This window comes from Astatotilapia calliptera, chromosome 19, assembly GCF_900246225.1.
Source record: "Astatotilapia calliptera chromosome 19, fAstCal1.2, whole genome shotgun sequence".
NCBI classification, from domain to species: domain Eukaryota; kingdom Metazoa; phylum Chordata; class Actinopteri; order Cichliformes; family Cichlidae; genus Astatotilapia; species Astatotilapia calliptera.
Genome location: NC_039320.1, coordinates 18,473,092 through 18,499,968, shown reverse-complemented (window position 1 = coordinate 18,499,968; position 26,877 = coordinate 18,473,092). Strand labels below are relative to the sequence as shown.

General features: G+C 40.2%; 1 protein-coding gene across 5 annotated transcripts in view; it reads right to left on the bottom strand.

Annotated features, from left to right (window-relative positions):
• dtnbb (dystrobrevin, beta b) overlaps positions 1 to 26,548 on the bottom strand; it is a 39,465-nt gene extending 12,917 nt beyond the window's left edge. For 2 of the 5 annotated variants that reach the window (XM_026151321.1, XM_026151323.1), the window contains exons 1-11: positions 26,326 to 26,548; positions 24,050 to 24,095; positions 22,259 to 22,326; positions 21,967 to 22,047; positions 21,636 to 21,849; positions 16,689 to 16,774; positions 16,276 to 16,430; positions 16,071 to 16,176; positions 15,288 to 15,454; positions 11,569 to 11,693; positions 1,853 to 1,927 (exon numbers count right to left, since the gene is read on the bottom strand). In XM_026151321.1, coding sequence (XP_026007106.1) covers positions 1,853 to 1,927; positions 11,569 to 11,693; positions 15,288 to 15,454; positions 16,071 to 16,176; positions 16,276 to 16,430; positions 16,689 to 16,774; positions 21,636 to 21,849; positions 21,967 to 22,047; positions 22,259 to 22,325 — 1,076 coding nt within the window. In that variant the 5' untranslated portion in view covers position 22,326; positions 24,050 to 24,095; positions 26,326 to 26,548. The remainder of the gene's footprint in view (positions 1 to 1,852; positions 1,928 to 11,568; positions 11,694 to 15,287; positions 15,455 to 16,070; positions 16,177 to 16,275; positions 16,431 to 16,688; positions 16,775 to 21,635; positions 21,850 to 21,966; positions 22,048 to 22,258; positions 22,327 to 24,049; positions 24,096 to 26,325) is intronic. The other 3 variants (XM_026151324.1, XM_026151325.1, XM_026151322.1) reach the window with 2 other exon arrangements.
• Between the last annotated feature and the right edge of the window lie 329 nt (positions 26,549 to 26,877).

Sequence of the window (26,877 nt, the reverse complement as noted above, 5' to 3'; positions counted from 1 at the left end):
TGTGGAAGAGAGCAGATGCCCTGTCAGCAGAGCAGACAGTATCAGAGAGCACACTGTGATGGAGGCTAGGAGCACAACACGCACTATTTTTTTTTTTTAGAGAGCATCAGTTTTTTTCTTTTCCCTGACATCTTATAGTTCTGTTTCTGTTTTTTCTTTTGTTTGTTTCCCTGCAGTAAAAAATCTGAAAGAGTCAACAAACAAGGACTGCACTGGTGCTGCTTTTCAGTTTGAGGCTTTCAAACTGAAGCAGAGCCACAAGGAGCTTTCCATTATTCAACAGTAACATCTTTGACTCGTACATCCTTAGTAAAAAAAAGCAGGCAGGCTAGCGCTGCGCAATTATCAAATACAATAATATGAACCCACTTTGACCTGCCTACTGATATCCTCACTGCCACTCACAACACAACCTATTTTAGAAGCGTCACAATGGCTCAGTGCACAATTCCTGCCCTAAAAATGGCAGCTTTGTGGTTGTTAGGACCCCTCCGAGGCAACAGCATCTTCGGTGCATGACATCTTCCCATACAGCCATGACTCACAGAGCAAAATGTCAAGACAAAGGTTATCGGGCTTCTTCAATGCACACAATGAAGCAAATCTCAGGAGAGTGTCGCCTTCTGCCTGCCCGTGCTGCAAAACGTAATGTCTTCCACTGACCTCCACAGGTTTGGATGTGAGGTATTGTTTACAGCCTCGGGTGACCCTATCTTGTCGGCTTCCCTCAATGCAAGCTGTAATCTCGATACCGTCGGGCCACACAGACAAGACTGCACTGCACAAAATGTTGATCTTGCAAAGAAAACTAATCCGGTATTGATTGCTACTTTGCTTTCAGCAAGGTTAAATACTTACACTTTGTTACCAGGTGAAGTGACTGATCTTTAAAACAGAAAAACAGGCTTATATTAACACGTCTCTTTAAAAACACAGTTTAGGGCTAAATCTAGTTGCACATCATTGGACCCTTTTTTTACAAGGTGCCCTTCAGCTGCGAGGGTCCTTGGCATAGTATTCTATGATACCTCAGCCTGGAGAAACACAAGTGGATTAAAAAAAAAAAAAAGCATCCACAGGACTTCATTAAACTGCACACTGAATTCTTAAATAAATTCTTTAGAGTTCAATCAAACGCCGCATGCTAAATAGGTTTGATATTCATGCCTCTATTCATTCTCTACAGTGGACTGTAGCGTGTCTGCTAACGTGCCTGTCTTGCAAACACAAATTGCTGGAAAGATATGATAAAGAGATTGTGAACACAAAAAGGAAAATTTAACCAGCACAGACCTGCGAGAGAGAGTGCAGATACATTACAGCTCCCTCGGAGTGCTCTCCATTATTGAATTCATAACCACAATGGTTCATTAGCACTGTGAGTAAATAATAATTGAGGTTGCCTTTAACTGAGAGGGGCAGAAATAAGAGGACAATTAGGCTGCTTTCACGGGGCCCTCGCCTGCTATCTGCTTACATGATAAGGCTCCAGTTCTATCATAATCTATTTGTCAAATCAGCCCTTTAAGTAGGAGTGCTCGCATATTCTTCACGACAGCGGAACTAATTTTCCTCTAAAATTACTCACAAGGCAATGCTGTTCGGATGCAAAAAAACAAAAAAAACAAAAGAAAAAAAAGAAATGTGTGTCAAGTGTGAAGGAACAAATAACATCTGTAGTTTGATTCACTGACTGCCCTCTGTTATTTCCACTGATGGGAGGAAACCCGAAACCATCTGAATCCTGTGATTAGAAGAACTGACAGCCAGAGTGTGTAACTGCAAGTGACGTCTGGTCATCTTTTAAAGATGTTATACCTTCAGAATGACACCAGGCCTGAGGGTCGCTTACCTTTTAGTTGGAGTAGGTGCCCCAGAGGACATGAGCATTGTGTCGTTCATGTTGTTGGCCGCTGGTTTCGGCTGACTAAAAGACAAGATTAGAGGTCTTTAATGCTGCGCTGCAGAGGTCTGTGGTGCTTGTCACCAGGGAATGGAGGAGAGGGCATTTGCATTTTATTAATAATCATGAATCAGCGATCCTGGCTTCAGTTTAATCCAACTGTACCAGGAGGGTGAGGAGGGAAGCAGGAGGATCATTATAAACCACTGAGTGTGTTGCAGGAAAAAAAGCAACATGCTGTACTCCAGTTAACTTAAAATTGTTGCAAAATAATTGACTATTCCGGGAACAGCGAATTAGATGTTTTTGGGCTATTAGCTTAAACCTAATTAACATGAGCAAGAGCAAGAGCAGCAGACAAGAGATCTAATTAAACTGGAAGTCTGTGAAAAACTAGTAAAGGTGACATTGTAGGAGGTAATTTTTTGTGAGAGTAAACAAAGCAGTGGGGTCCATCTGGCGGCTGAATCAGTGGCAAACTCATCGGAGTCCAAACCCCCGGACCACAGAGTCTCATTAACGCGCCGAAATATCACTCTGCACATCTCAGGTCCTCTCAGCTTCACATCCGACACAGAAAACAGCAGAGGAAAGCATTTGATTTTCAAATCCTTGAAGACGCATCCGCAGTATCTTTGTGTAGTTATCAGCTTTGATTCTGTTGTAACAGTTTTATTTAAAACACTCATTACCACATAAAAGAAAATGCAATGTAGAGCACTGTGTCTTATTAAGATTATTTGTCCAATCAGCTTTTCCTTTTTTCTTTTTTCCAAATCAAACTATTTATATCTACATTGTGCAAAAAAGCCACCTTTACCCCCCCACAAAGTGCATCAACAGCACAGGCAGTTCTGTATATTACTCAGCTACTAAAAACAGAAATCAGCACAAAATATATGAAAAAATGCAGCAGTACTTCTAAATGCATGCTCCTCGCATTAACGTGGGTGCTCAAGGGGGTCAGTGTGTTCTTTTTGAAGACACACTGCAATTATTAATTCATTCAGACGTTTATGCCCCTCAAGAGTTGCCTAATGGGGTCGTAAGAGACGCAAGTCCGAGTATTTGTTTCTGGGGCCGTTTGCACAACCACAGCACTGCTAATTTCTGGATCACGCATTAGGATAAACAGGAACGCAAAAGTGTCACTACTAAATGGCCACGCGCTGCCTTCCAGTCTCCCTGACAAACACTCCGGCTAAAATCCCAGCGCATGTGAAAAATGTTTACCTCTTTTTTTTTTAATCACATTAAAAAAAAAAAGAATCCACCCTGAAGGTGAGCTCCAGTCTGAGGACAGGAAGCGAGGCGCCACACTTACCTCTGTGAGGAGAGAAAGCACCTGTCTGGCTGGCAAAATACATCCAATTGCTGCTGTTGCCAGATGCCTAATCTGCCCTCAACTGAGCAGGCGAGCATCTCACTATTACACTGCTGTTGTCTCCAAGGAAACTCAGCGGTCATGTGACTTTGTGACGACGTAGATTTGCTCTCTCCCTCTCTCTCTCTCCCTCTCTCTCTCGCACACGCTCACTCTCCTCTCTTCACCTCTCGCTAACACAGTGGAAATTAGGGGGAAATGCCTTTTGCTCAAAATACCTCCTCTGCAACCTCTAAACAAAAAAAAAGCACAAATGTTTTATCATCTCCTCAGCAGACAAGCGCACAATGAACTCTACAGTTTCTACTATAATTGCAATTATATATCCTTACTCTTCCCCTTACCTTTAGTGAGTTACATAAGTCAAAGCTCTTCACAGTTAGCCTTCTATAAATAATCATCAGCCCTTTTTGAACATACCAATAAAACTCCTCTGGCACAGCAGGGTGCCATAAAAAAGCTTCCTCTTATGTAAAGCAGTATTTCATTCTCCTCTAAATGTTAGAATGAACTCTAACAGGCATCCCGACTCGTTCACATCAGTGTCTGCAACGCTGTGATTCACTGACTCCCTGAACGCTGATTAAGGACACACAGGCCAGACATTTGGGCGGCGCCTCAGAGGTCAACCAGGAGTGAATTGACACAACATTTAGGCACTAAGAGATCAAAGTCTGCAATGCGCTAAGCTTTGTGTTACCTGCGTGCAGCGAATGACAATGTACCACGTGCTATTTATACTTGGCTTTGAAGGGGGTACTGGGAAAATTAAGTCTAGTGGCACCTCATGCACACTCGTTCGCCTTATTTCTGAAAAGGACGGGTGCCTTCAATCGTCCTCAGTCGGCTAAAAATAATAAGCAAGCGTGAAGCATCCTCTCCTGCTGTGCTCCTATTTCCCGCGAGGCTGACAGTACCTCGGCCATAAAAACCCAATGGATCACGCTCTCAGTGAAGTGAATTATATGCCTGTTCTCTACATTTTAATGACACTGATGGAATTTTCATTGACCTGGAGAATAAAAAAAAGAAAAAGAAGAAGAGGCATAAAACAGAGGAAAGCATTTTAAAATGTTAATGGATTTCTAGGGATTATATAGAGAGTGGAAAATTGGTTACTAAATATTAAACATTGGAAGAGAGAATTTGAGCCTACAGACTCACAGACTTGGTGTGTTCCACATTAAATGCAAAGTACGGCAAGATGCCTATTTTTTGACTCTTAGTCTGTTTTGGTGCTTAAAGTCTTTTGGCAGAAGCGGTGCTAAGTCTGAAGGTAAGAAGCCGCATCCTAGATTTAAAGTTTCTGAGACAGACAGTGCATCCCAAACCTATAACTCCTCTCTAAAACACAAATCCCCAAGAATCTCGCTGACAGTTAGAGTGGAGAGAAGAAATTCACAGCTCAGCTCACTGTTGGTCTTTGCTTTCAGATGCCAGTAAATATTTCAGAATAGTTTCAGAATAGATGCACTTTGTCTGAAGATGATATGAGAGTTTGGACAACTGGGAGACTCGTGTCCGTTCGATTTGGGCGTTTTGATCAAACTTGACTCTCTAGCCTGATTCTGCCATTATTAGTCACTCACAGAAGCTCCGTCAGCCATCACAGACACACACACACACACACACCTAAGAGATCGCACTGATGTATGTCCTCTGCTTTTACGATATGAAACACCATCTCTTCACAAATAACATTCATCAGAATTGGCAAGCAGCAGCAATAGTTTTAGTATTCCAACACTGCATCTCTCTCACTCTTATGCATCACCAGTAAAATGAAGTCGATGTAGAATAAAAGTAGAAGCCTGGCAGTTTTCCTGTGACTAATTATCTGAGGGATCCATTTCTATAGCCAGCAGGGAACTCGGAATGGTATGCAGATAATTGCTGTGTTCCCCCATCATTTTTTTTATTAAACTGCCCATTAAAAAACAGAATTATTCCATTAGCGGCAGAACTCATGGCTCATGGCTACAACGAGGGCATACGATTTACAATTTGATGTTGGATTTAACGGTACAGTTCAATTTAATTTTGTCCTTGTCTTACAGTCAAACAACAAATATCATATAACATCAAAGCGTAGTTGTTATTTTTCAGTTTTTATGTTTTATTAAACATCACAGATGTAAATTAATCAGCTCTAGAGGTGCTGGGAGGCTTTTAAACTTTAAACTTTCATCTGGAGCCAGATTAGCTAGCTCCCCCATTTCTGGTATTTATGCTAAGTTAAGCTAAGTTTTAAAGCTGCTTCTTCATAATTACTGAAGAAACATGGTTGAAGCACCGCTCTATTCACAGCCACTAACTGTAATTTTTATACTCTGAGCACCTCTTTTCACTCTTTACCACTGCAGTATGTCATTACAATTTAGTCTTCTCTCTCTTAGTTGGTTTTGTCCTGTCTCCCTATTTCCACTTAACCCCAAACTGGTGGAGGGCAGTGTTGGTCAAGTTACTTGAAAAAAGTAATCAGTAACTAATTACTGATTACTTCCCCCAAAAAGTAATCCTGTTACTTTATTGATTACTTATTTTCAAAAGTAATTAATTACTTAGTTACTTTTTAAAAACATGATTTACAACCTGAATAGGTGATAAAGCGATAGATCTTTCAGCCCAATTCTACTTTTTCTGCATAATCCATCATACAAAAGGCAATCAAATGGAAAAGTCTCTTTTTAAAACTTGTTTTATCAGTTTTAATCGTTTAACTTTATGCATCAAACAAAAATTTAATTATATGCAACATTCTCTGACGGAAAAAATTTGTTTAACATTTAAACCTATTTTCTGCACATTCCAGCACATAAAATAAAATATTTTTGTGTTTACACTCACTCTTTCACATAGATGCAAGTAAAACACAGCAGAAAATAAATAAAATCAAAGACTCAGCGGTCCTGTTGCTCTATTTTCACCTGTAAAGCAGGACTGGCGTAGGCGGAGGTTTGCCCTGGTGCAGGTGTGCCGCAGCGGTCAGTGGAAGAATCCGCGAGCTTCTCTGTGAGTTTCCCATTACGTCATAGCGCACTCGTGCTTGTTCGGAAGTTTAGGGGTTTTTTTCGCTGTAAAAAGAAGTTTTTTTCCCACGCACAACAGACGCTAATGTTTTTGTCACTTTTTATGGAATCAAACTCAAAGTAAGGTCAGTACTTCCACGCTTTAAACGCTGCATGCTCATACTCTCTCCGCACTCGATATATTATCCATTGTTGATCTGCACACAGCTGTTGTCACTAACGTTGCACTCGCTTACGTCACTGTCATGAGACATTCTCGCAAAAACATCACAGTTTTAGTAACGCAGTAACGCAGCGTTCCTACGGGAAAGTAACGGTAATCTAATTACCATTTTCGCAATAGTAATCCCTTACTTTACTCGTTACTTGAAAAAAGTAATCGGATTACAGTAACGCGCCCATCTCTGGTGGAGGGAGATGAGTGCCCCTCCCTGAGGCTGCTTCTGGTGGAGGCTTCTTCCTGTTGAAAGGGAGTTTTTGCTTCCCACCATCACATAGTGCTTGCTCTGTAGGGTCTTTACCTTACAGTATAAAGTGCCTTGAGGTGGCTGTTATTGTGATTTGGCACTACAGATGAAGAAAGTGTTTTTTTAACATAGCAAGGGATTTGTAACATAGAATTTCCATACATTGTAGTTTTCTTTAGAAACCAGAAATAATTTCTTTTTAGACACATTACTTCAGAAAAAAACAAAACAAAAAACATCTACCAATTACCATGATCAATATTATTAGTCCCTCTGGAGAACTGACCTTTTTATTAAGCAACTGCACAAACTACTGCTGTGTATTGATGAAATTTAACCTTGTAAAGGTTGTAAAATCAAGTTAAAACTGAGAGTTATCTCCAAATTTGCACACAGTATAAAAACTTCGGCATGGGTTTGAGCTGTCACTTGAGAAAGCATCACGCCAAAAACAAAAGAAATCGGTTTGGACTTGAGATAAAAAGAACTGTTGGCACTCACAAAGCAGGAGATGGATATGCAAAGCTATAGCAGCGTTTCCAAGTGTCAAGAACTGGAGTGAGAAGTATCATCAAGAAATTCAAAGAGAGCCACACAGTACGGCACAAGCTTGGCAGAAGCAGGAAGAGAAAGATTTCAAAGACTCTGGAAATAAAGAGATGTGTCAAAAGACACCAGAACAACTGCCAAAACTCTAGTGAATGACTTACCAAGTTGGCAATTGTTGTCTTAAAGACGAAAATCACTCGAACCCTCCACAGGAACAGACTGCAAGGTTGTACACCAAGAAAACAAATACAAAAAAGATAACTTCAAGCCTGAAGTATTCTAAGGACAACGTTGAGAAACAGAAATACTAGAGCTCTTTGGTCATACTGAAACTGTTTATGCTTGGAGAAAGACATGAGACGTGTACAACCCAAAGAACAACATCCCCACAGTGAAACATGGTGGTGGGAGTATTATGCTGTGGGGATGCTGCAGTGCATCTGGAACTGTGAGGTGGAAGGTGGAAAGTGGAAGAAAGATATGTGAAGATTTTGAATGAGAAACCTCAAACGGTCAGCACCAAAACTGGGTCTGAGTTATCACTTTGTCTTCCAACACGACAATGATCCCAAACACACATCACTCCTGGTGAAGAACTACCTCCAGAAGACCAAAGTGAACATTACTGAATTCTGATTATGTTTCTGTGTGCAAGGTAAAATAAAGTAAGCATACAAAATAAAACCAGGATGTTTGGAAAAGCTGTGTTAAAAAATTCCTTGCTCTGTTTAAAAGCGCTTGGAAAATACTTTAAATACTTTAAATAAAGGGAGAGAAGCTAATAATATTGTCCTTATCTGTATATAAATTAACCTGATTTGAACTGAATGACCTCAAACTAATTTCTTAAACATGGCAACAAGTTCACTGCACTCATATGATCTGCGTAGTCACCAGATCTCGCCACATCCAATAGAAATCCTGTTGGATGTGGAGGAATGGGAGATTCCCTTCATGAATGTGCAGCCGACAAATCTACAGTAGCTGCGTTTACGCTATCACGTCAATGTGGACCAAAATCTCAGAGGAACACTCGCAGCACCTTGCTGAATTTATACCACAAAAAATTAAGGCAGTTGAGAAGACAAAAGTGGATCCAACCCTGTTGTAGCAAGGTGTACCTAATAAAGTGTCCAGTAATTGTGTAACATATAAAATGCTAATGAGGTTGTAGATTTTGTTACAGTTAGATAGAGCCATGCTAGTACTTTTCTCACATCTAAAGATAAGCAGACTTAAGTGTCATGTTTAATGTATAATTTCATACTAAGGATCATATTCCAAAGAACTAAACAACACTGTTATTTCCCCCTGTGTGTTGTTTTGCAGATGTATCTGCCTGCTATTTTGAAGACCTGCACAGTTAAATTTGGGAGCTTTTAATCCGAACCAAAATTGAGAATGACAGTCGCTGATGAATACATATTTTGAAGGGTTGTCAGGTTTAAAAGCTTCTTTTCATTGCACAGCTGATGAGAGGCGCTACTTCATCGCCACACAAATCAAAACATAAAATCATTTCTGGAACCAAAAATAGATGTTTTATTTTTTTTGTAAATGCCCTTTCAGACATAACAATAGAGACAAAAATATATAAAAAGAAGGGGTCAACAGTCACATCCATTATCCTAAAAGTCAGCAAACATGAATACAGAGTTTCAGCAACCTGAAAATGCCATCTGCAAGAGCATGAGGATGCACTTTGTGTTCAAAACCCTCAAAGGAGATCATAACAATAAGTTCTTGGAATTTCAAAGAAAGAATGCCAAACATATTTTTTTTATTAAAGCCCAATAAGCTATTAAAACTTAAAAGTAAAATTATAAAAAGTAGAAATAATCGTGGTACAACTTCCTCTAAGCTATATTATATTCAGTATTATTTAATCAAGGGCCTTTTCTCACTGCAAATTTTAGTTTACATCAGAAAATACTGAGCAATTAAAACCAGTTTTAGAGCTCTAAACAAAAGCCCCAGCTGGTTTCTCTGTGACGGAGCTCCATATTCTCCGTGACTACACTGTCTGAAATAATCAACATCATAAAAAAAAGATAGATATAGATATGGATTGCAACTTCCTGTGGCCCCTAGAGATACATAATTCTAAATATATTTTAGCCACAAATTTTATTTTTTATCAATATTAATCTACTTGTGTGAAGTAATTTCATGCTACGCAGCCTATAGTGTGCAAGCTAATCCAATCGCCTTATCTCTCAGTAGGAGGAAAACATCCGGGTCGACAGTTGGCTCTCCCTGTTGTGATGAATTGTAAATTTATGCAAATGTAAACTCCATCTTAAACGCATAAGTTTGGGCACAATGCAGAAAAAGCCCCCTGGCAGTGGGCAGAGTCTGGATATAAAAGCGAATCGGGGTAAAACAGGAAATCATGCGAATGTATTTACGTTGTGTCAATTTTCTTGGTATTCACGAAGCTACTTTCTCCCCTGTGATGCAGTGCACTATCAATTACTCACTGACACTTGCCAGCAGAGATGGGCAGTAACGCGTTATTTGTAACGCGTTACTGTAATCTGATTACTTTTTTCGAGTAACGAGTAAAGTAAGGGATTACTATTGCAAAATCGGTAATTAGATTACCGTTACTTTCCCGTAGGAACGCTGCGTTACTGCGTTACTAAAACCGTGTTTTTTTGCGAGAATGTCTCACGACAGTGACGTAAGAGAGTGCGCCGTTAGTGACAACAGCTGTGTGCAGATCAACAATGGATCACATATCGAGTGCGGGAGAGAGTATGAGCATGCAGCGTTTAAAGCATGGAAGTACTGACCTTACTTTGAGTTTGATTCCATAAAAAGTGACAAAAACATTAGCGTCCATCGTGCGTGGGAAGAAAACTTCTTTTTACAGCGAAAAAAACCCCTAAACTTCCAAGGAAGCACCGAGTGTGCAACGAGGTAATGGGAAACTCACAGAGACACTGCCGTATCCTTCCACTGACCGCTGCACACCTGCACCAGGGTAAACCTCCGCCTACTGCAGTCCTGCTTTACAGGTGAAAATAGAGCAACAGGACCGCTGAGTCTTTGACTTTATTTATGTTCTGCTGTGTTTTACTTGCATCTATTTGAAAGAGTGAGTGTAAACACAAAAAATTATTTTATTTTATGTGCTGGAATGTGCAGAAAATAGGTTTAAATGTTAAACTCATTTATTCAAGTCATAGAATGTTGCATATAATTAAATTTTTGCTTGATGCATAAAGTTAAAAGATTAAAAATGATAAAACAAGTTAAAAAAGAGACTTTTCCATTTGATTACATTTTGTATGATGGATTATGTAGAAAAAGTAGAATTGGGCTGAAAGATCTATCGCTTTATCACCTATTCAGGTTGTAAATCGTGTTTTTAAAAAGTAACTAAGTAACTAAGTAACTAAGTAATTAATTACTTTTGAAAATAAGTAATCAGTAAAGTAACGGGATTACTTTTTTGGGGAAGTAATCAGTAATTAGTTACTGATTACTTTTTTCAAGTAACTTGACCAACACTGCTTGCCAGCAACAAAAGGATATACAGACAGCTTAGATTTATGGTCGTGACTGGAATATGAAGCGGGATTTTGTTATGAAACGTGCTATGGGAACTGTCGAAAGCTCAAATACAAAAGTTGAGAGATTTCCTGCGATCATGTTAACGCCATAGACAAGAACAACCATGGACCACTGTTTTTATACTCAAAACACAGTTAGATGTTGTCTTGGTGGAGACCATAAAGCGTTGGAGTTTCAGTGCAACAAAGAAGACGCTACGTGAAAGTATCTCAGTGGTGGAATTGATTATGTTAATAGTACTATTTTTCAGCTGAAATGTAAATGAGTCTTCAGGGTTTAGGACACCAGCAGAATATAATGCATTTTCTATAATGATTTCCCAAAGCCTAGAATCTGAGATTTATACCATCGTCCCTGTTTCATTGCCAACAGACTGATGAGGATGACTGCGCTTAACGGCAGCAGCGGCTGAATCTGTGTAGTATATCAGCATTTCCATGGTAGCAAATAATCAGGGACGAGATGTCTGAGCAGGATGGCGCACTATCAGTCATGTGGTGACAGCAAAGTGGAAAGATGGAGGCAGTTACATGACGGTAGCAGACTATAGATCATGAGGATACTGATCCTTGCCATGCTGTTAATCAACAAATCTGCTGGGGTTCCCTCAATAATGACAGAGAGAGCAGGAACAAATGCATTGGGAAGAGTACTTACACAGTGTGGGTGAGCTCCTGTGGTCTCTCGGCCTGCTCGGGGAATACGGGATGTGGCGGCTCTCCGATGGGGACGCAGCCTAGCGATTTACTGATGGCATGGCTCAGCTTTTTAGCCGGAGACTTCTGTGAGTTAGGCAAGACAAACAACGCATTGGTTAGCTTTGCAATTTTGTTGACTGCTGTGACTGTGTTGGAGTGAAAACAGTTTTACGCTGTTAGAAGTCATTTACATAACTAGGTCAAGACGTTGTTTACTGTGGGAAAAGTGGGGATGAGAAGTACTTGTTGCATACTCAGTAAAAGCTTCTATTGAGCAGGTTCGGTGGATTCTTTAATCCAAATGGCTGAAAAACTGCAGTGAAGCTTGACAGCAATGCTTCATTCAGGAGAAATAAGGGAAGAAGCTTCAAAATATAACAAACACATTTAGGTTTGGCTACTCTGACCAATGGTTTAGGATGATTTCCAGCACTTGTATTTCACTCTTTAGGAAACTCTGAATTATATGGGAAAAGTATACAGTACTATCCCTAATGTTTCTGATGAGTGATACTTTAACTTCTTAACTGAAGTCACTCATATCTTATGATTTTTTAAATTATATTTTCTCATACTGGCAGGTTAGAGCATCTTTCAACATATTTTAGTGCGGTACAAGGTGGTCACCACAACAGATCATTTGCCTTCATCTCATCCTGTCCCTAGCATCCTCTTCGGCTCTCACTAATCCTCTGCATGTCCTCCTTCACTACATCCTTTGGTGTTCCTGTTTTCCACCTGGCTGGCACCTCTGTGTTCAACATCCCTTGTCCAATATATTCACTATCACTCTTCTCCAAATGTCCAAACCATCTCAGTGCCTCTCTAACTTTGCCTTCAAAGTGCTTATCCTGAGCTGTCCCTCTGATGTACTCATTTCTAATCCTGTCCCTCCTGATCACTCCCAATGAAAATCTTAGCACCTTAAGCTACCTTCTACTCTGCCTCATGTCTTTCTTTTGTTTGACCGAATGTCTCAACTTAGAAACTTTTCTTTTCACTTTTGTTGTTATCCTTCTGTCACAAATCACCCCGGACGCTCATCTCCACTCACCTCTCTTGTGCACTGTCCATTGCTTTGGATGGTTAACCACAGGTATTTATATTCATGCACCTTCACTGCTTCTTTCAACTTCACCTCCCCCTCTAAGCATGACTCCATCTCTGCAGGCTCTCTTCCACCTGCTTGCTACTCTTACTACAGATCACAATGTCAATTGCAAGCATCATAGTCCTTGGAGATTCCTGCCTGACCTCATCTGTCAGCCTGTCCATCACCACTGCAAACAAGAAGGGTCTTAGAGCTGATCCATGATGTAATCCCACCCCCACCTTGTCACTCCTCATGCACACCTCGCTATTGTTGCTGCCCTCATGTTCTGCACCACCATCAAATACTTCTCTGTCACTTCTGACTTCCTTGTGCAGTACTACAGCTCCTCTCTTGGCATCCTATCATGTGATTTTACTAGAGCCATAAAGACACATTGCAACACATTCTGACCTTCTCTGTACTTCTCCATCAGCGCTGTCAAACACTACATCTGTAGCGCTCTTTCCTGGCATGAAGCTGTACTGCTGCTCACTAATTTTCAGCTCTCTTCTTAAACTACCTTCACCAACTCTTTCACTGGTAGCTCTGATCACTTGACTGTCATGTTGACACCTGAATGCAGGCCCAGAATGAGCCAAATGCCTCCGGCAAGTCAGATATCAGAAAGCGGCCTCATGAGGCTAATACATCCTTGCAGGACAGCTTTGAGTGCGCACGGTGGACCTTTAGAGACACAGCTACATCAAGGGAGTTGTATAGACCTCTAGGAATACACAGATGCTGTCACTGAATTTGTAAACAAATGCACAGACGATGTGACTGTCATCAGAACTGTCAAGACACTTGGTGACAAGCCACAGCTGATAACTGAGGTCTATTCACCACCGAGGATCAGAGTTATCATCTGGAAACAGCTCAGCCTATAGCATACGAAGAAGCAACTGAAAACAAGCATTATGTGAAAAACTGTCAAATCATTTTACAAACAACAAGGACACGCAGCGCTTGTGGCTGCGTTCCAGACAGCAGAAGGCTATAAACCCACTGTGCAATCAGGTCTTAATGACCCCACTCTACCAGATAACACTCAGCACTCTGAACACAGACAAAACTAAGGACATGATCATGGATGTCAGGAGGACAACCTCCAGTTGTGTCCCACCACTGACCATCAGTGGATCTATAGTAGAGCAGGCAAAGTGCACCAAGTATTAGGAAGTGTATCTGAAGGAAGGTTTGAACTCCAGTGACAACACCACAGCCCTCATTAAGGAGGTAAAACATTGTCTCCATCTCCTCTGTAACATGAAGACATTGAACCTGAAGCGGGACCTCGCCACTCCACCCCTGACAGTCTATTACAGAGGCACCACCGAGAGCATAATCATGTCCTGCATCACTTGCTGGTTTGGAAACAGCAGGTCTGAGGAAAGACACAAACTGAACAGGATTGTGAAAACAGCAGGTGACAGCATCATAAATGATCCCTGCCATCTATCTCGCAGCCTGTTTTCTCACCTGCAGTCAGGAAGAAGGTAAAGAAGCATTTTATTCTGCTATAATGATTTTATTCTAAATGCTTCTTAACCATGTTTTATATGATCCAGATATTTTTAAGTACCAATGTTTATTTTATTTATTATTGTTTATTATGGTCCTCATATGTTGAGCTAAATGTTTATTTTCCCTAGGGCAAGCAGAAATGGTATTTAGTTTTTATGCACATAAAAATGATACAGTTCAAGTTCTTTCCCATATCTTCATAGTGTGACTGATTAAACACATCCGTCTGTAGCTACTACAGCTCTGCACATCAACCTTGTTCTTGAAAATCGGGGCGACGTGCAGAGCTGTAGTAAACAGCACTCCTCTTTCTTGCTACGAACCTTAATGTTAGCACAACGTAGTGAGATGTGGTGTAGGAATAAAAATGCATGTCCTTGCCTGTATAATCTCACACTTGAGATTTAACTAACAAATAAAAGTAGGAAAAATAAATGTACTGCACTTGGAGGCAGATAGAGAGCAATTGAAAAATGGATGAGCATCCATTTTTTTCTGTCACATAGCCAGTAATACTGCCAGGTAATCAGGACCGAGGTTAACAGAAAAAGCATCCAAATGGCAACAGCAAATAATTTCACTGGTGTGCGTACATCATACCAATTTATCAGGGAAGCAGGACAACATCCCAAACAGATGCATGCACCTACCCCATGTTATAATTTTCTTTCTTTTTTTATATCAGAGAAAAAGCGTTTTGTTTTTCTCCGGCATGTCATTCCAGTCCTCAGGCTACAAGAGCAGTCATTCTTCTCTGTGTAAAATCCAAGTGGTATGTGAAATGGGTTCAGACTTCCCATGTTTCAATTTATAACATAATGATTGAGCTTTGGGGGCAGCAACACAGTAAATTCAGTCAATACAATTTTATTTGCCAAGATGAGTAAAACCCCATTAAATCCCTGCTGAATTTGTCTGAAAGGACGAGAAATGTGGGCACATGGTTGCTATGTCATAAAATCAGTCGAGATGAGACCGAAGAGATATTGACTTTTCAATTGTATGGAAATGGGAAAAGCATAATGTAAGACTGAGAAATAATCAGAGCCTTTTCCCCTTACCCAAGACGAGTGCTCCTTCATCTGGTGCTGGTTGCTATGGGGACCATTAGCATGGCCACGCCAGAAGCAGCTTTGACAGAGCTGGTAGCCATGGCACTGTTGGCACCGATACCGGAAACCCATCATGCTCTCACTCCGGCAATAAGAACATTCCACCGGATGGAAGACTGAGTGGATAAACACGAAAACAAAGACACTTTCCTGTCAGAGTGGTGATGTCACTAATCTCAGAGCTACTTCTGTATTTGGTTTGTTTTAAATAATAAAAAAATTCAGATACTTTACGTATGTCAATTTTATGTTACCTTATACTCCACTATATTTACTTGAGAAATTAGTCAATGCTTTACAGATAAAGGACAATTAAAAATGATCTTCTGAGTTGACTCCACCACTTCTGTAACAACCAATAGCTAGAAAGTTGACACTATGACACATCTTTAAGACAGCCCACGTCCCCCCACCCCGCCCCCTCATTAGCATATGAAATGTAGAGAGAAAATATTTTTATTAATTTGGAGAAATAAGCGACGGGAAAGTACATTTATAATTTATTTACACAATTTGTTGTCATCGTCTTGATTTTGGTCTTGGAGCCAAGCCAAGACTGGTTTCATGATTTCTTCTGGCTTTTCGTATAACAGGATTTCCTTGTTGGTTTTTTATGATATTTCACTCACTTTATAAAATGTTACCATGAGAGAAAATGTCTAAAAATAGTGAATTATTATTCCTTTCTCAAGCATCTCTTCTCAGTATTAAATTTGGTTTGGGAAAACTTACCATTTTCAACATTAGCAAGTCGGTGCATGAGCGGCAGCCACACAAGACACTGCGGGGGAGGATCTGCCATCAACACATCCAAAAATGTGTTCAGCATGATCTTCTTCTAGATACAAACACACACATGCATGCGTTGAACAAGTGTAAAGCACTGAAGACTTTGAAAAAAGTAAAGGAGAAAGCTGATTCAATATTCTCTTCCTACCTGCTGAGGGAAGCACGTCCGCACTGAGTGCTCCGTGTAGCCGAATGATGGGCCCTCGAACACGGCTGTGGGGAGTTTCAGCACCTCCCGAAGGAACTGATCAAACTTTGCAAACACCATGACGCCACTGGAGTCGGAGATCTGCGAGAAAATATCTGAGAAAGCAAATGTCACATTTTACTTTTGAGCAAAAACAGGATGCAAACCGGCACTTGACATTTATGTGAATGGAAACTATTGATCCTAGGTACACAGACTCAGCATTAACTTAATGCATTTAAAATAAATGAATACTGTATATATGTTGCAGCAGTGCCCCTGTGTGTTTAACTCGAGTAACTACATGCAGACCCTGGCATATGTAATTAACCAAAACATCAGCTTTTAAAAAAAGCAGTCAAAATTGTACTTACAGCGTAGTTTGTCAACAATCTTCCCTCCACACATTGTTGCCAGCATGGCTTTCATTGAGAAAACTGTCAACTTCCCATGGCTTTCACTGCAAGTGGAAAGCATTCCAAGAAGCAGAAAGTTGAATTCAAAATGAATAAAATATACATTTGTTTATTAATTCTGCTCCTATAGTACTAGGAATTTATGGTTTTTATGCTTTTCATGCTTCTTTTTTTAATTTAACCTGAAGTTTTGTCATTTAAGAGGAAAAACTAACATTCAGGAGTACGAACAAAAATAAAATTGAAAAATATGACTGCAGTGTTGATTTTGCATCCTTTAGCATACAAAATGTGAAGAATCTTTAACTAAACCTTAAACTACGGTTGACCGTGGACGTACAAATGATTATTCACCTGCTTTATTAGGTTTCTACAGGGAGTGCAGAATTATTAGGCAAATGAGTATTTTGTCCACATCATCCTCTTCATGCATGTTGTCTTACTCCAAGCTGTATAGGCTCGAAAGCCTACTACCAATTAAGCATATTAGGTGATGTGCATCTCTGTAATGAGAAGGGGTGTGGTCTAATGACATCAACACCCTATATCAGGTGTGCATAATTATTAGGCAAAGTCCTTTCCTTTGGCAAAATGGGTCAAAAGAAGGACTTGACAGGCTCAGAAAAATCAAAAATAGTGAGATATCTTGCAGAGGGATGCAGCAGTCTCAAAATTGCAAAGCTTCTGAAGCGTGATCATCGAACAATCAAGCGTTTCATTCAAAATAGTCAACAGGGTCGCAAGAAGCGTGTGGAAAAACCAAGGCGCAAAATAACTGCCCATGAACTGAGAAAAGTCAAGCGTGCAGCTGCCAAGATGCCACTTGCCACCAGTTTGGCCATATTTCAGAGCTGCAACATCACTGGAGTGCCCAAAAGCACAAGGTGTGCAATACTCAGAGACATGGCCAAGGTAAGAAAGGCTGAAAGACGACCACCACTGAACAAGACACACAAGCTGAAACGTCAAGACTGGGCCAAGAAATATCTCAAGACTGGTTTTTCTAAGGTTTTATGGACTGATGAAATGAGAGTGAGTCTTGATGGGCCAGATGGATGGGCCCGTGGCTGGATTGGTAAAGGGCAGAGAGCTCCAGTCCGACGCAGACGCCAGCAAGATGGAGGTGGAGTACTGGTTTGGGCTGGTATCATCAAAGATGAGCTTGTGGGGCCTTTTCGGGTTGAGGATGGAGTCAAGCTCAACTCCCAGTCCTACTGCCAGTTTCTGGAAGACACCTTCTTCAAGCAGTGGTACAGGAAGAAGTCTGCATCCTTCAAGAAAAACGTGATTTTCATGCAGGACAATGCTCCATCACACGCGTCCAAGTACTCCACAGCGTGGCTGGCAAGAAAGGGTATAAAAGAAGAAAAACTAATGACATGGCCACCTTGTTCACCTGATCTGAACCCCATTGAGAACCTGTGGTCCATCATCAAATGTGAGATTTACAAGGAGGGAAAACAGTACACCTCTCTGAACAGTGTCTGGGAGGCTGTGGTTGCTGCTGCACGCAATGTTGATGGTGAACAGATCAAAACACTGACAGAATCCATGGATGGCAGGCTTTTGAGTGTCCTTGCAAAGAAAGGTGGCTATATTGGTCGCTGATTTGTTTTTGTTTTTGAATGTCAGAAATGTATATTTGTGAATGTGGAGATGTTATATTGGTTTCACTGGTAAAAATAAATAATTGAAATGGGTATATATTTGTTTTTTGTTAAGTTGCCTAATAATTATGCACAGTAATAGTCACCTGCACACACAGATATCCCCCTAAAATAGCTAAAACTAAAAACTACTTCCAAAAACATTCAGCTTTGATATTAATGAGTTTTTTGGGTTCATTGAGAACATGATTGTTGTTCAATAATAAAATTATTCCTCAAAAATACAACTTGCCTAATAATTCTGCACTCCCTGTATTCTTCTTATAAATCGTTTTAACTTGCCTAGCGAGACCAGCTTGTTTCGTCTGAGATTCATTTAGCTCTTGCTTCCGAGCAGAAGTAACAGAGTGGATGAAAGCTCTCCTGCCTAATTCAGTTTGGACCTGAGGGACAGATAGCAAAACTGCTTCCTGTGACTGCAGCAAGTCGTTTCCAAAAGTTTCACAGAGATACGGGAGCATGAATAATAACAGAGTGGGACCAGAATGGCTTTACAGATAAAAGTAAACCAATTGAATGGATCCCTGAATGGAGAGGGCAAGCAGCCAATCAATTTGAGTACACGAGGTACAATAATGAGAGAGTGCTTTATGGTCAATAATAAACCTCCCTGATTCAGGAAGTGGATATTAAGAGGAGGGACGTACCGTAAAACATCTCCAGGGTTACCAGACTTTGTCGACCGGTACAGGGTAGCTTATATGTTAACATTTTTGATTGATGAGCGGTTTAATATTTCAGTTAGTTAAATGTACATAGACAGGGTCCTTTAATAAAAGTAAATATGCTTGTATAATCTTAATTATTAGCTAGCTTAGAGTCTATTTGTTAGCCTGATCCATACCCACCTAAAATCCTGATTTTGAACCTACTAGAAGTTAATAACATTTTACATTCTTCATCGATTGCTGGGTCATTGATACTCTGTCCTCTGCACCAATCTGTATTTCTGGGATTTCTGAAAACAAGATCCATGGACCATCTAAGTGCCAGTAATGGTTTTACTGTATTTTGATTATGTTTGGAAATAACTCAGCCATGTATAAGTGTCTATTTAACATCCTGAAAGTTAAGCAGCTACAGGAAATGTTCTCCCCTGGTCTTTTTAATCACATATAACACAACACAAACCAGAAGGAGAACACTTGGAAGTGCCCAAGCAAATCTTTGGGAGGTGGCAGTCTTTCTGTTAGTGTGACAAATCACAGAGTCAGAAATGTGGATTTGTGAAGATTTATGGGTTGAAATTTTAAAACTGCACTTGATTTAAAAAAGGTTCAAAAAGAGCATTGTGCAAAAGTCCAGAGCCACCTCAGATTTCTATATATTTTGCTAGGAAGATGAGAAAAGGCTCCCGAAATTACTGATTTATTAGTGAGCTTGAAAGTCAGTATTTAATTTAACCACCTACATTCGTCAACACAACCTGAACTCTCTTACTTGCCATTTCTTTAAGTAGTCGTCAGGAATAGTTCTCTTCCCACTTCCCGAAGGACATTCAAAGTTAAGTTCTTCTTTGGATGTTGGCTCCCTTTTGTTTAATTCTGTTGAGGTTTGGGCTCTGGGGAGGCCACTCCAAATGACTGATAGTTTTCTACTGTTTTTCTATCCAGGTATGCTTTTACTGCAGTGGCAAGGTTGGGATCATTGTCATGCTGAAAAATGAAGTTGTTGCTAATCAGATTATATTAGATGGTATTGCATGGCGAATCAAAATCTGATGGCACTTTTCTACGTTCATAATTCCATCAATTTTGATAAGATCCCCCAAAACCACTGACTGAAATGCAAAGTCAAACCATGACAGAGTCTGTACTGTGTTTTACAGATAGCTGCAGATACTTTTGTACCTGATCTCCTCCATATATACTAATCATATGAATCCAAGACCTGTTGCCACTGATTTTCATTCCGGTTCTTGTGTAATTTGGCACACCTCAGTCTTTTATCCTAGTTTCCCTTCCTTGACAGCCAACCTACCATTTCTTTTGAGGCTTTAGCAAACAGTGGATTATCTGCAGGCTCCAGTGTATCTCTCGGGTCCTGTGTAAGGTTTTTGATGGATTTTTTTACTAGTTTTTTCTTCTATTAAGGGGATGACTTTCGACACCATTGATCTGCTGTAGATCATTTTTAGAACTGTCACTTCTTCTCTTGAACTTCAATTGCTGAGATATTTGGGGTGGCGGGAAAAAAAATCGAACCAGCACAGTATTGTGATTTTTTGCATGGTGATACTGTATTAACCCAGGGACATGAAATATCAATATTTTTTGTTAAAAGAATGAAAATAAATAGAAAATAATAAATGAAAATACCCTGGGAATACGACTCAACTGCATGACCATCCTGAGATAATGTTAGCTGAACAAGTTTACACTAAATCCAACACTGGAAAAACACTTAGCTTGATAAAGTACGTAATTGCCAGCTTGACCCATTCAATAGCAGACTGACAACAGAATGATAGCAGGTGACAAAGTTTATGTCACGGTCCTGGGTCAGTGACGCAGTGTTTTGTATTTTCAGTTATTATATAGTCTTTGATTTCATAATTTATCATTTCTGGTTTCTTGGTTTCTGTTCCTGTGCTCCTCCTGTGCTCCGTGTTTCCTGTGTCTCCTCAGTCAGTGCCAAGTCTGTATCTTTGTGATATCTGTGTGATTTGTGTATCTTATTTCAAATAAGAAAAAGCTTTTTTTAAGCAATGCATTTTATAAGCGATTAAGAATTGATTATTACCTAAAAACTGATTTGAAGCAACAATGTCAAATAGTTGATGGCTTCAGCTCCTCTTTTGTGACAATGTGAGGTTTCCACATGTTTTATATTAGTGGACTTGATCCAGTAATCTGTAGCCACTTTTTGTCTTTTTAACCTATTTATAAAAACTATTTACAGTTTATTGCAAAACTCATGTTGGATTCATCTTTGCTTGTTGTTCTGTTGAATTTTTTTTTTACTGCATACAGTAAATTTTCTTGCAGTCCTGCAGTTACACTTATCTTGAATTTGCTATTAGCCAGCAGATTCAAACCATGAACCATCTCGCTGTGAAGCAACAGTGCTAACCACTGCTCCAATGTGCCACCCTCCTTTGGTAAATATTATCTTTAAAAGATCCTAAATAAGAGCTGTGCCTTTACTCTTTTGTTGTTTGTTGTTTCTATCCAAACAACACCACCTACAGACTAGACTACAGTATAGTACTTCTCTGTGTTGTGCACCTATTCCATACCTATCATATGTGGCCACCATGAAGTTGAGCAGGAGCCCAATGGACTGTTCCACATTGATCTGGTGGGTGGTGGGCAGCCGCTTGTTGAGCTGGTAGTAAATGGAAGACAGAATAGTCTCCAGTCGTGACACATTGATTTCAGCATTGTGGTCCAATGTGTTGAGCCCGTTGTCACGAAAGGCTTCGATCATGTTCCAGACATCCACCAGATGAACTGTGAGGGGGGATTGGCAAACAGACAGAATACAATCAATCAAGTCTGCATTCATGTTCAAACAAATGTTTCTGCTGGTGTTATAACGGCTGAAAAGAGGTGACATTTTTTTCTTACGGTTACATCTCTTCTGCACAAACCGAAGTTTGCAGGCAGTCCTATAAGTTGACAGTCTGATGACATCAAAGTTTTGAGCTCCTGAAAAATAAGAGAAACGCAGTCTCAAAAAATCATCTATACCTGACAAATGTAATCTGATATCAAAGTAAAAATATCACTTAAAGCTTTTTGAATGTTTATTTAATCAGTGATACGCTCTGTGTGGGAGGAATTACACGCGAGGGACCATGCATGTTTGTGCATTACATGAGATAGTGAAAAGACATCTCTCGCAGTCGACTCCACTCACTCATTTCCATGAAGAGCTGTCTCTTCTCCACCATGGCCTTGCCTCGTTTACTGCCTTCCTCGATCATTCTGTGGCACATCAAACACCAGTGCATGCAGCACTTACTCTTACTGTGCTTACTGCACAGCAGCATAGTAATAAATGCAACACACAACTCATTTCAGTGTCAGAAGTCATAGAGATAGGACTAAGAAGGATTTGAATGAACTACACTTCTTGCATAAAACTAAAGAAAATGCAGATATATACAGAACAGATGATTTTTGTGGATAAAACAGAATAGAAAAGGATCTGGTGTTCAAGTCTAAATTACATTTACCAGTGGAGGGCACACAGTAAGTGATCCATTATGTGGCTATAATGAATTATTGAAACACTCAGATGAACCCTTGAATACGGCTGTACCAGCAGGAAGTTTGCAATTTACCCTCTGCACAAAGGACAGCGTTAGTCATCAATATAACCTTGGTCAACTATGTAGATGATTTTGCTTTGAAATTTGTAGGTTTAATATGAAGCTACAATCAGGTGCCAAATAGCTTAGCTTAGTATAAAGATTTGAAAATGTGGAAAATGTTTGCTCTCCAGCTTCTAAAACTCACATAATGACCAGAATAGGTTGTAGTTTAGGGTGGGTTACATAAGGGATATTTATATATAGTATTCCAGTATTTCTGCATAGACAGTTTTACCAGTTTCTGGCTATACTAGCTTACCAATGTGAGAATGTTTTAGATCAATTACGCGATCTAACTCTTGGGGGAAGTGGAAATAACTAGAGATGCGCCAACTGACCAACAAGAGACCAGAATCAGCTGATTTCCAGTGTTCTTTGCCCAGACAGGTGACCAGCCAGTCAGCCTCATGTACATATATGGCTTATTATGGGCCAGACCACAATGGCATAGGCAAACAGTCATATACTAGCATCTTATTGGGTGAAGACACAAACCTTGGCAAAATAAATCGCCACAAAATGGAACAACAAATTTAATAAGACACTTAAATCCCCCTCACCAAGCTGAACATGGATATTTTAAAAAGGTAGCAAAGGCAAAATGGCTAAAGCTATCAGTATCAGCCTCGGTATGAGCAATGAAAGAGTAAGTGTAACTTACTGCAGTTTGGCAAAATTATTCAATCTTATCAATTCTTTACTAGTGAAAATAAATTTTGCATTAAAGAAAAGTATGCTGTCTATTGCAGTTCTTAGAAAGAAAATCTCAAGAAGCCAAGGAAATTGCAATCTCTACAAATCTTTTAAAATATGATGACAAAATCTATTTAGCTCTAAACTCACGAGCATGTAAATATTTCTCAGTGCCCCCAAATAATTATCTGATACCAAAGAAGAGATGCCTATTGAAGAGCTTTAACTGTTGCTGCCTGATTGAACTTCACTGTTGACTCTGTTGTGCATTTTCAAACAGGATTCACTGCTGGTGTATGTTTTCTTCTCAGCTCAGCAGGGAAAGAAAAGCCCCCTTTGAAACAACACAGGTTTCATTACTTCATTCACTTCTTTCTCTGTACTATTTTTCAAAAGAATCTCCATGGCTTTTATTATTGTGATTCCAGTCACTTCTTTACAGTGTCACTTCTCTCAAACACAGGACAATTTAATTTACCGTTACCACCAATTCTTTTGGACTTGTTTTCTTATCTGACAAAAATAATTTACCGTGAAGACAATTTGCACATGGACACCGTATCCTTTCCTGCTTACCAAGCGCTTATATGACATGCTTTACATGTGACATATTACATCACACTGATTTTAAAAGTACTTACCTGCCGCACACTGTATGTCAACAAAGTGAAGCCTTAAACGTTGACCCTGTGAAAAAAAAACAAATTGAAAAAGGTCAGCGAGGGTGTCTTGATATTGACTCGACACCACCATTACTACGAGAGATGAGCTATTTCACGCTGACAAAATGTAGTAGACTTTTAAATAAGTAATTAACACCTCCCTTGTTTACCTCCTTCAAGGACTTATTAACTCTCACTTTGTGCTTTTCTTAACCTCCCCTCCATCGCCTCCTGTAGAGATACTGGTGAGCCAGCAAGGGAGCACTCCAGTGCCTGTGGTCTGTGCAAATGATAATTCTCTATGACATCCCGCTCAGCAGTGACTGCATCCTGTGGGCTAATGACACCGACTGAGCTGCAAAGGAACCACTTAATGATGACGGACACAGAGCACATTAGGGATAGCCAATAAGCCATTAGCACTGGGTGTCCCTGGGACCAAGGACTCAAGAGTATCCCAAACATGTTTAGATTACTTGCTTATTCTAATGATGAATTGAGGGCATTCAGCTGATCAGCAAACCATAGAAGCCAAGGTTCGAAGTGTGTAGACAAGAAGCCCCCCCCCCCCTTTTTTTATTTTGCTTTCACTTCTATCCAACCTTGTTTTAGACAGACTGATCTCTAATGTTATGACAGAGCCTATTTCCAGTCACAAACTCGCACCTCTCCCTTGTCTTGAACATTTCTCTGTGCTGCTTACAAGAGCCAGCAAAGATTTTTAAAGGGGACGCTTCATTGAAATTAAGTTTTAAATAATAGATATTAATATAATAAGAGCCACATCTAAAGACTATTTTCAACATCAAACAATCTGCTGATATTTTTCTCAAATGTTCAATCAATATTTTTGCCATACGACAGCTTTGGGTGATTTCTTTAACTACAGCCTGGCTTTCTAACAAGCAAAACCTCCCACTTCCTAAACAGCGGGTTGAGTAAAGCAGAAAATCCAGTTGTGGGAATCTGATGTTTGCTTGAAAAACCAAACGAAATGTCAGATTTTTTCCAAATAATTAATTTTTTTGAGCAACTGAATGACTCATCTTCAGCTCTTTGACAACAACCACTCGTTTCACAAGCAGCAAAACCACTCTGTGCAATAGTCAAAAATCAGCTTCAGTGCTTATAAACACCATCACATGCCTTTGGAGCTGGCAAAGCATGGTAGTTTGGATAAAGTCAGACCAATTATATATCATAATTGTGATTCTAAATAGAGGAAAAAAAAGAGCTTTGGGGGCATTTTTAGAGCAGATATGTCAAAGGGGCACGGCTGCCCTTTGGCGAAATGGTTAAAAAACATTGGTTATGCAGTGGAAGACCCAGCAGAGACATGTCAGCAAAATATCACAATGGTTCATTGTAAATAAATTCCCTCTATGAGGTAACTGCTGAAATTCATGAGTATGCAACAAGGGTTGCACACTGGCAGTTCGTGTTCACAGACGTGTAATCAGAGCCTGTAAGCAGATGACAGTTTAACGGTTAAGTTGATTATTTGATGGAAGTTTTTAATAATTCATGCCAAAATAAATTCAGCACATTCAGATCACAGTCGGTGTGATCACTGTTTCACCGGTCCCGATCAATGGGATTTCTGGCTAGTGCCATTTATTCATCTCCCCATAAACAATCACAAGCTCGTAATAATTTGGATGTCAGATGCTTGCAGTGAAGTCAGACTGTGTAGTAATCATCACAGGCATGGAAAGGTGCATTTTACTGTAACCGCACCTTCAGCTCCAAGGTAATGACAACATCCTTTGACGCGAGTCAACATAAGGACTCGGTTACTGCAGTATCTCTCCGCCGCTGATATCATTCACTTCTCCCTTTCTACGAGCCTTAATTCTAACGCTGAGCAGCACCGCAACACTTAAAAATCACTTCTAAAGCGACGGCAGAGCATCAACGCAGCCATGTTGCTGATTTAACCGCCTATTTACCTTATTTCCGCAGTGGGGAATGTGTGTCGTGATGTCCATACATTTATTTTTTATTTTTTTAATTTGTATTTTTTTGGTTAACAAACAATGACAATTCTGCATTTCTTCAAATCCTACTGGTGTCTCCACAGCCAAGTAAGATACATGGCGGGGAATTGGCCTTTACCGGAGGAAAATCGCGCAGGTTGCGTTTAGAGCATCATCATCATCGGTGGCAGCAGCAGCAGCATCAGATAGGGAGGATGTAAGTGGCTATGGGCGAATAAGGGGGATATTTCCTCCGTGCTGGACAGCCCCACTTCTCACCTTTAATAAATCCACGCGTTTCCCCTGATGTTAAAGCTGTCCGGGCGATGAGAAACAGCTCGGACCATCCATCGTCGTTTTTCAAGCCCCTCTCCCGTCTCATCCGACTTCAGTCTTCGCAACTGCGGTTGTAGCCGCACACAGAAACGTAGAGGCGCCCTGCTCCGCTCGGCATCGTCAGCGACCCAGCGGCAGAGGACAGTAGATACAAGCAGGCACGAAGATGCCATGCGCGACCAACTACTAGTACACTTTACGCATGTGCGCACGCACACTGGTTAAAGGCGCACTACTATTATTAATACCGCTGTTACTCTGAAATATAATCCCCAATATTATACACTGAATAGGAAGAAGCACAGAATTCATTTAGACTCATTTAAAGGGATACTGCAGCAGTTTGGGACTTTCATAAAGAGGGGAAAGAAAGAGATGTGGCCGGCGCAAATACTTTCTAAAAGACCGGAAAAGTATCATGACTTTCTAGTTGTCTGGAGAACCAAGCTCCATAACTCCTGGGCTCTACATTTCTCATAATGCAGTTCAACAGCG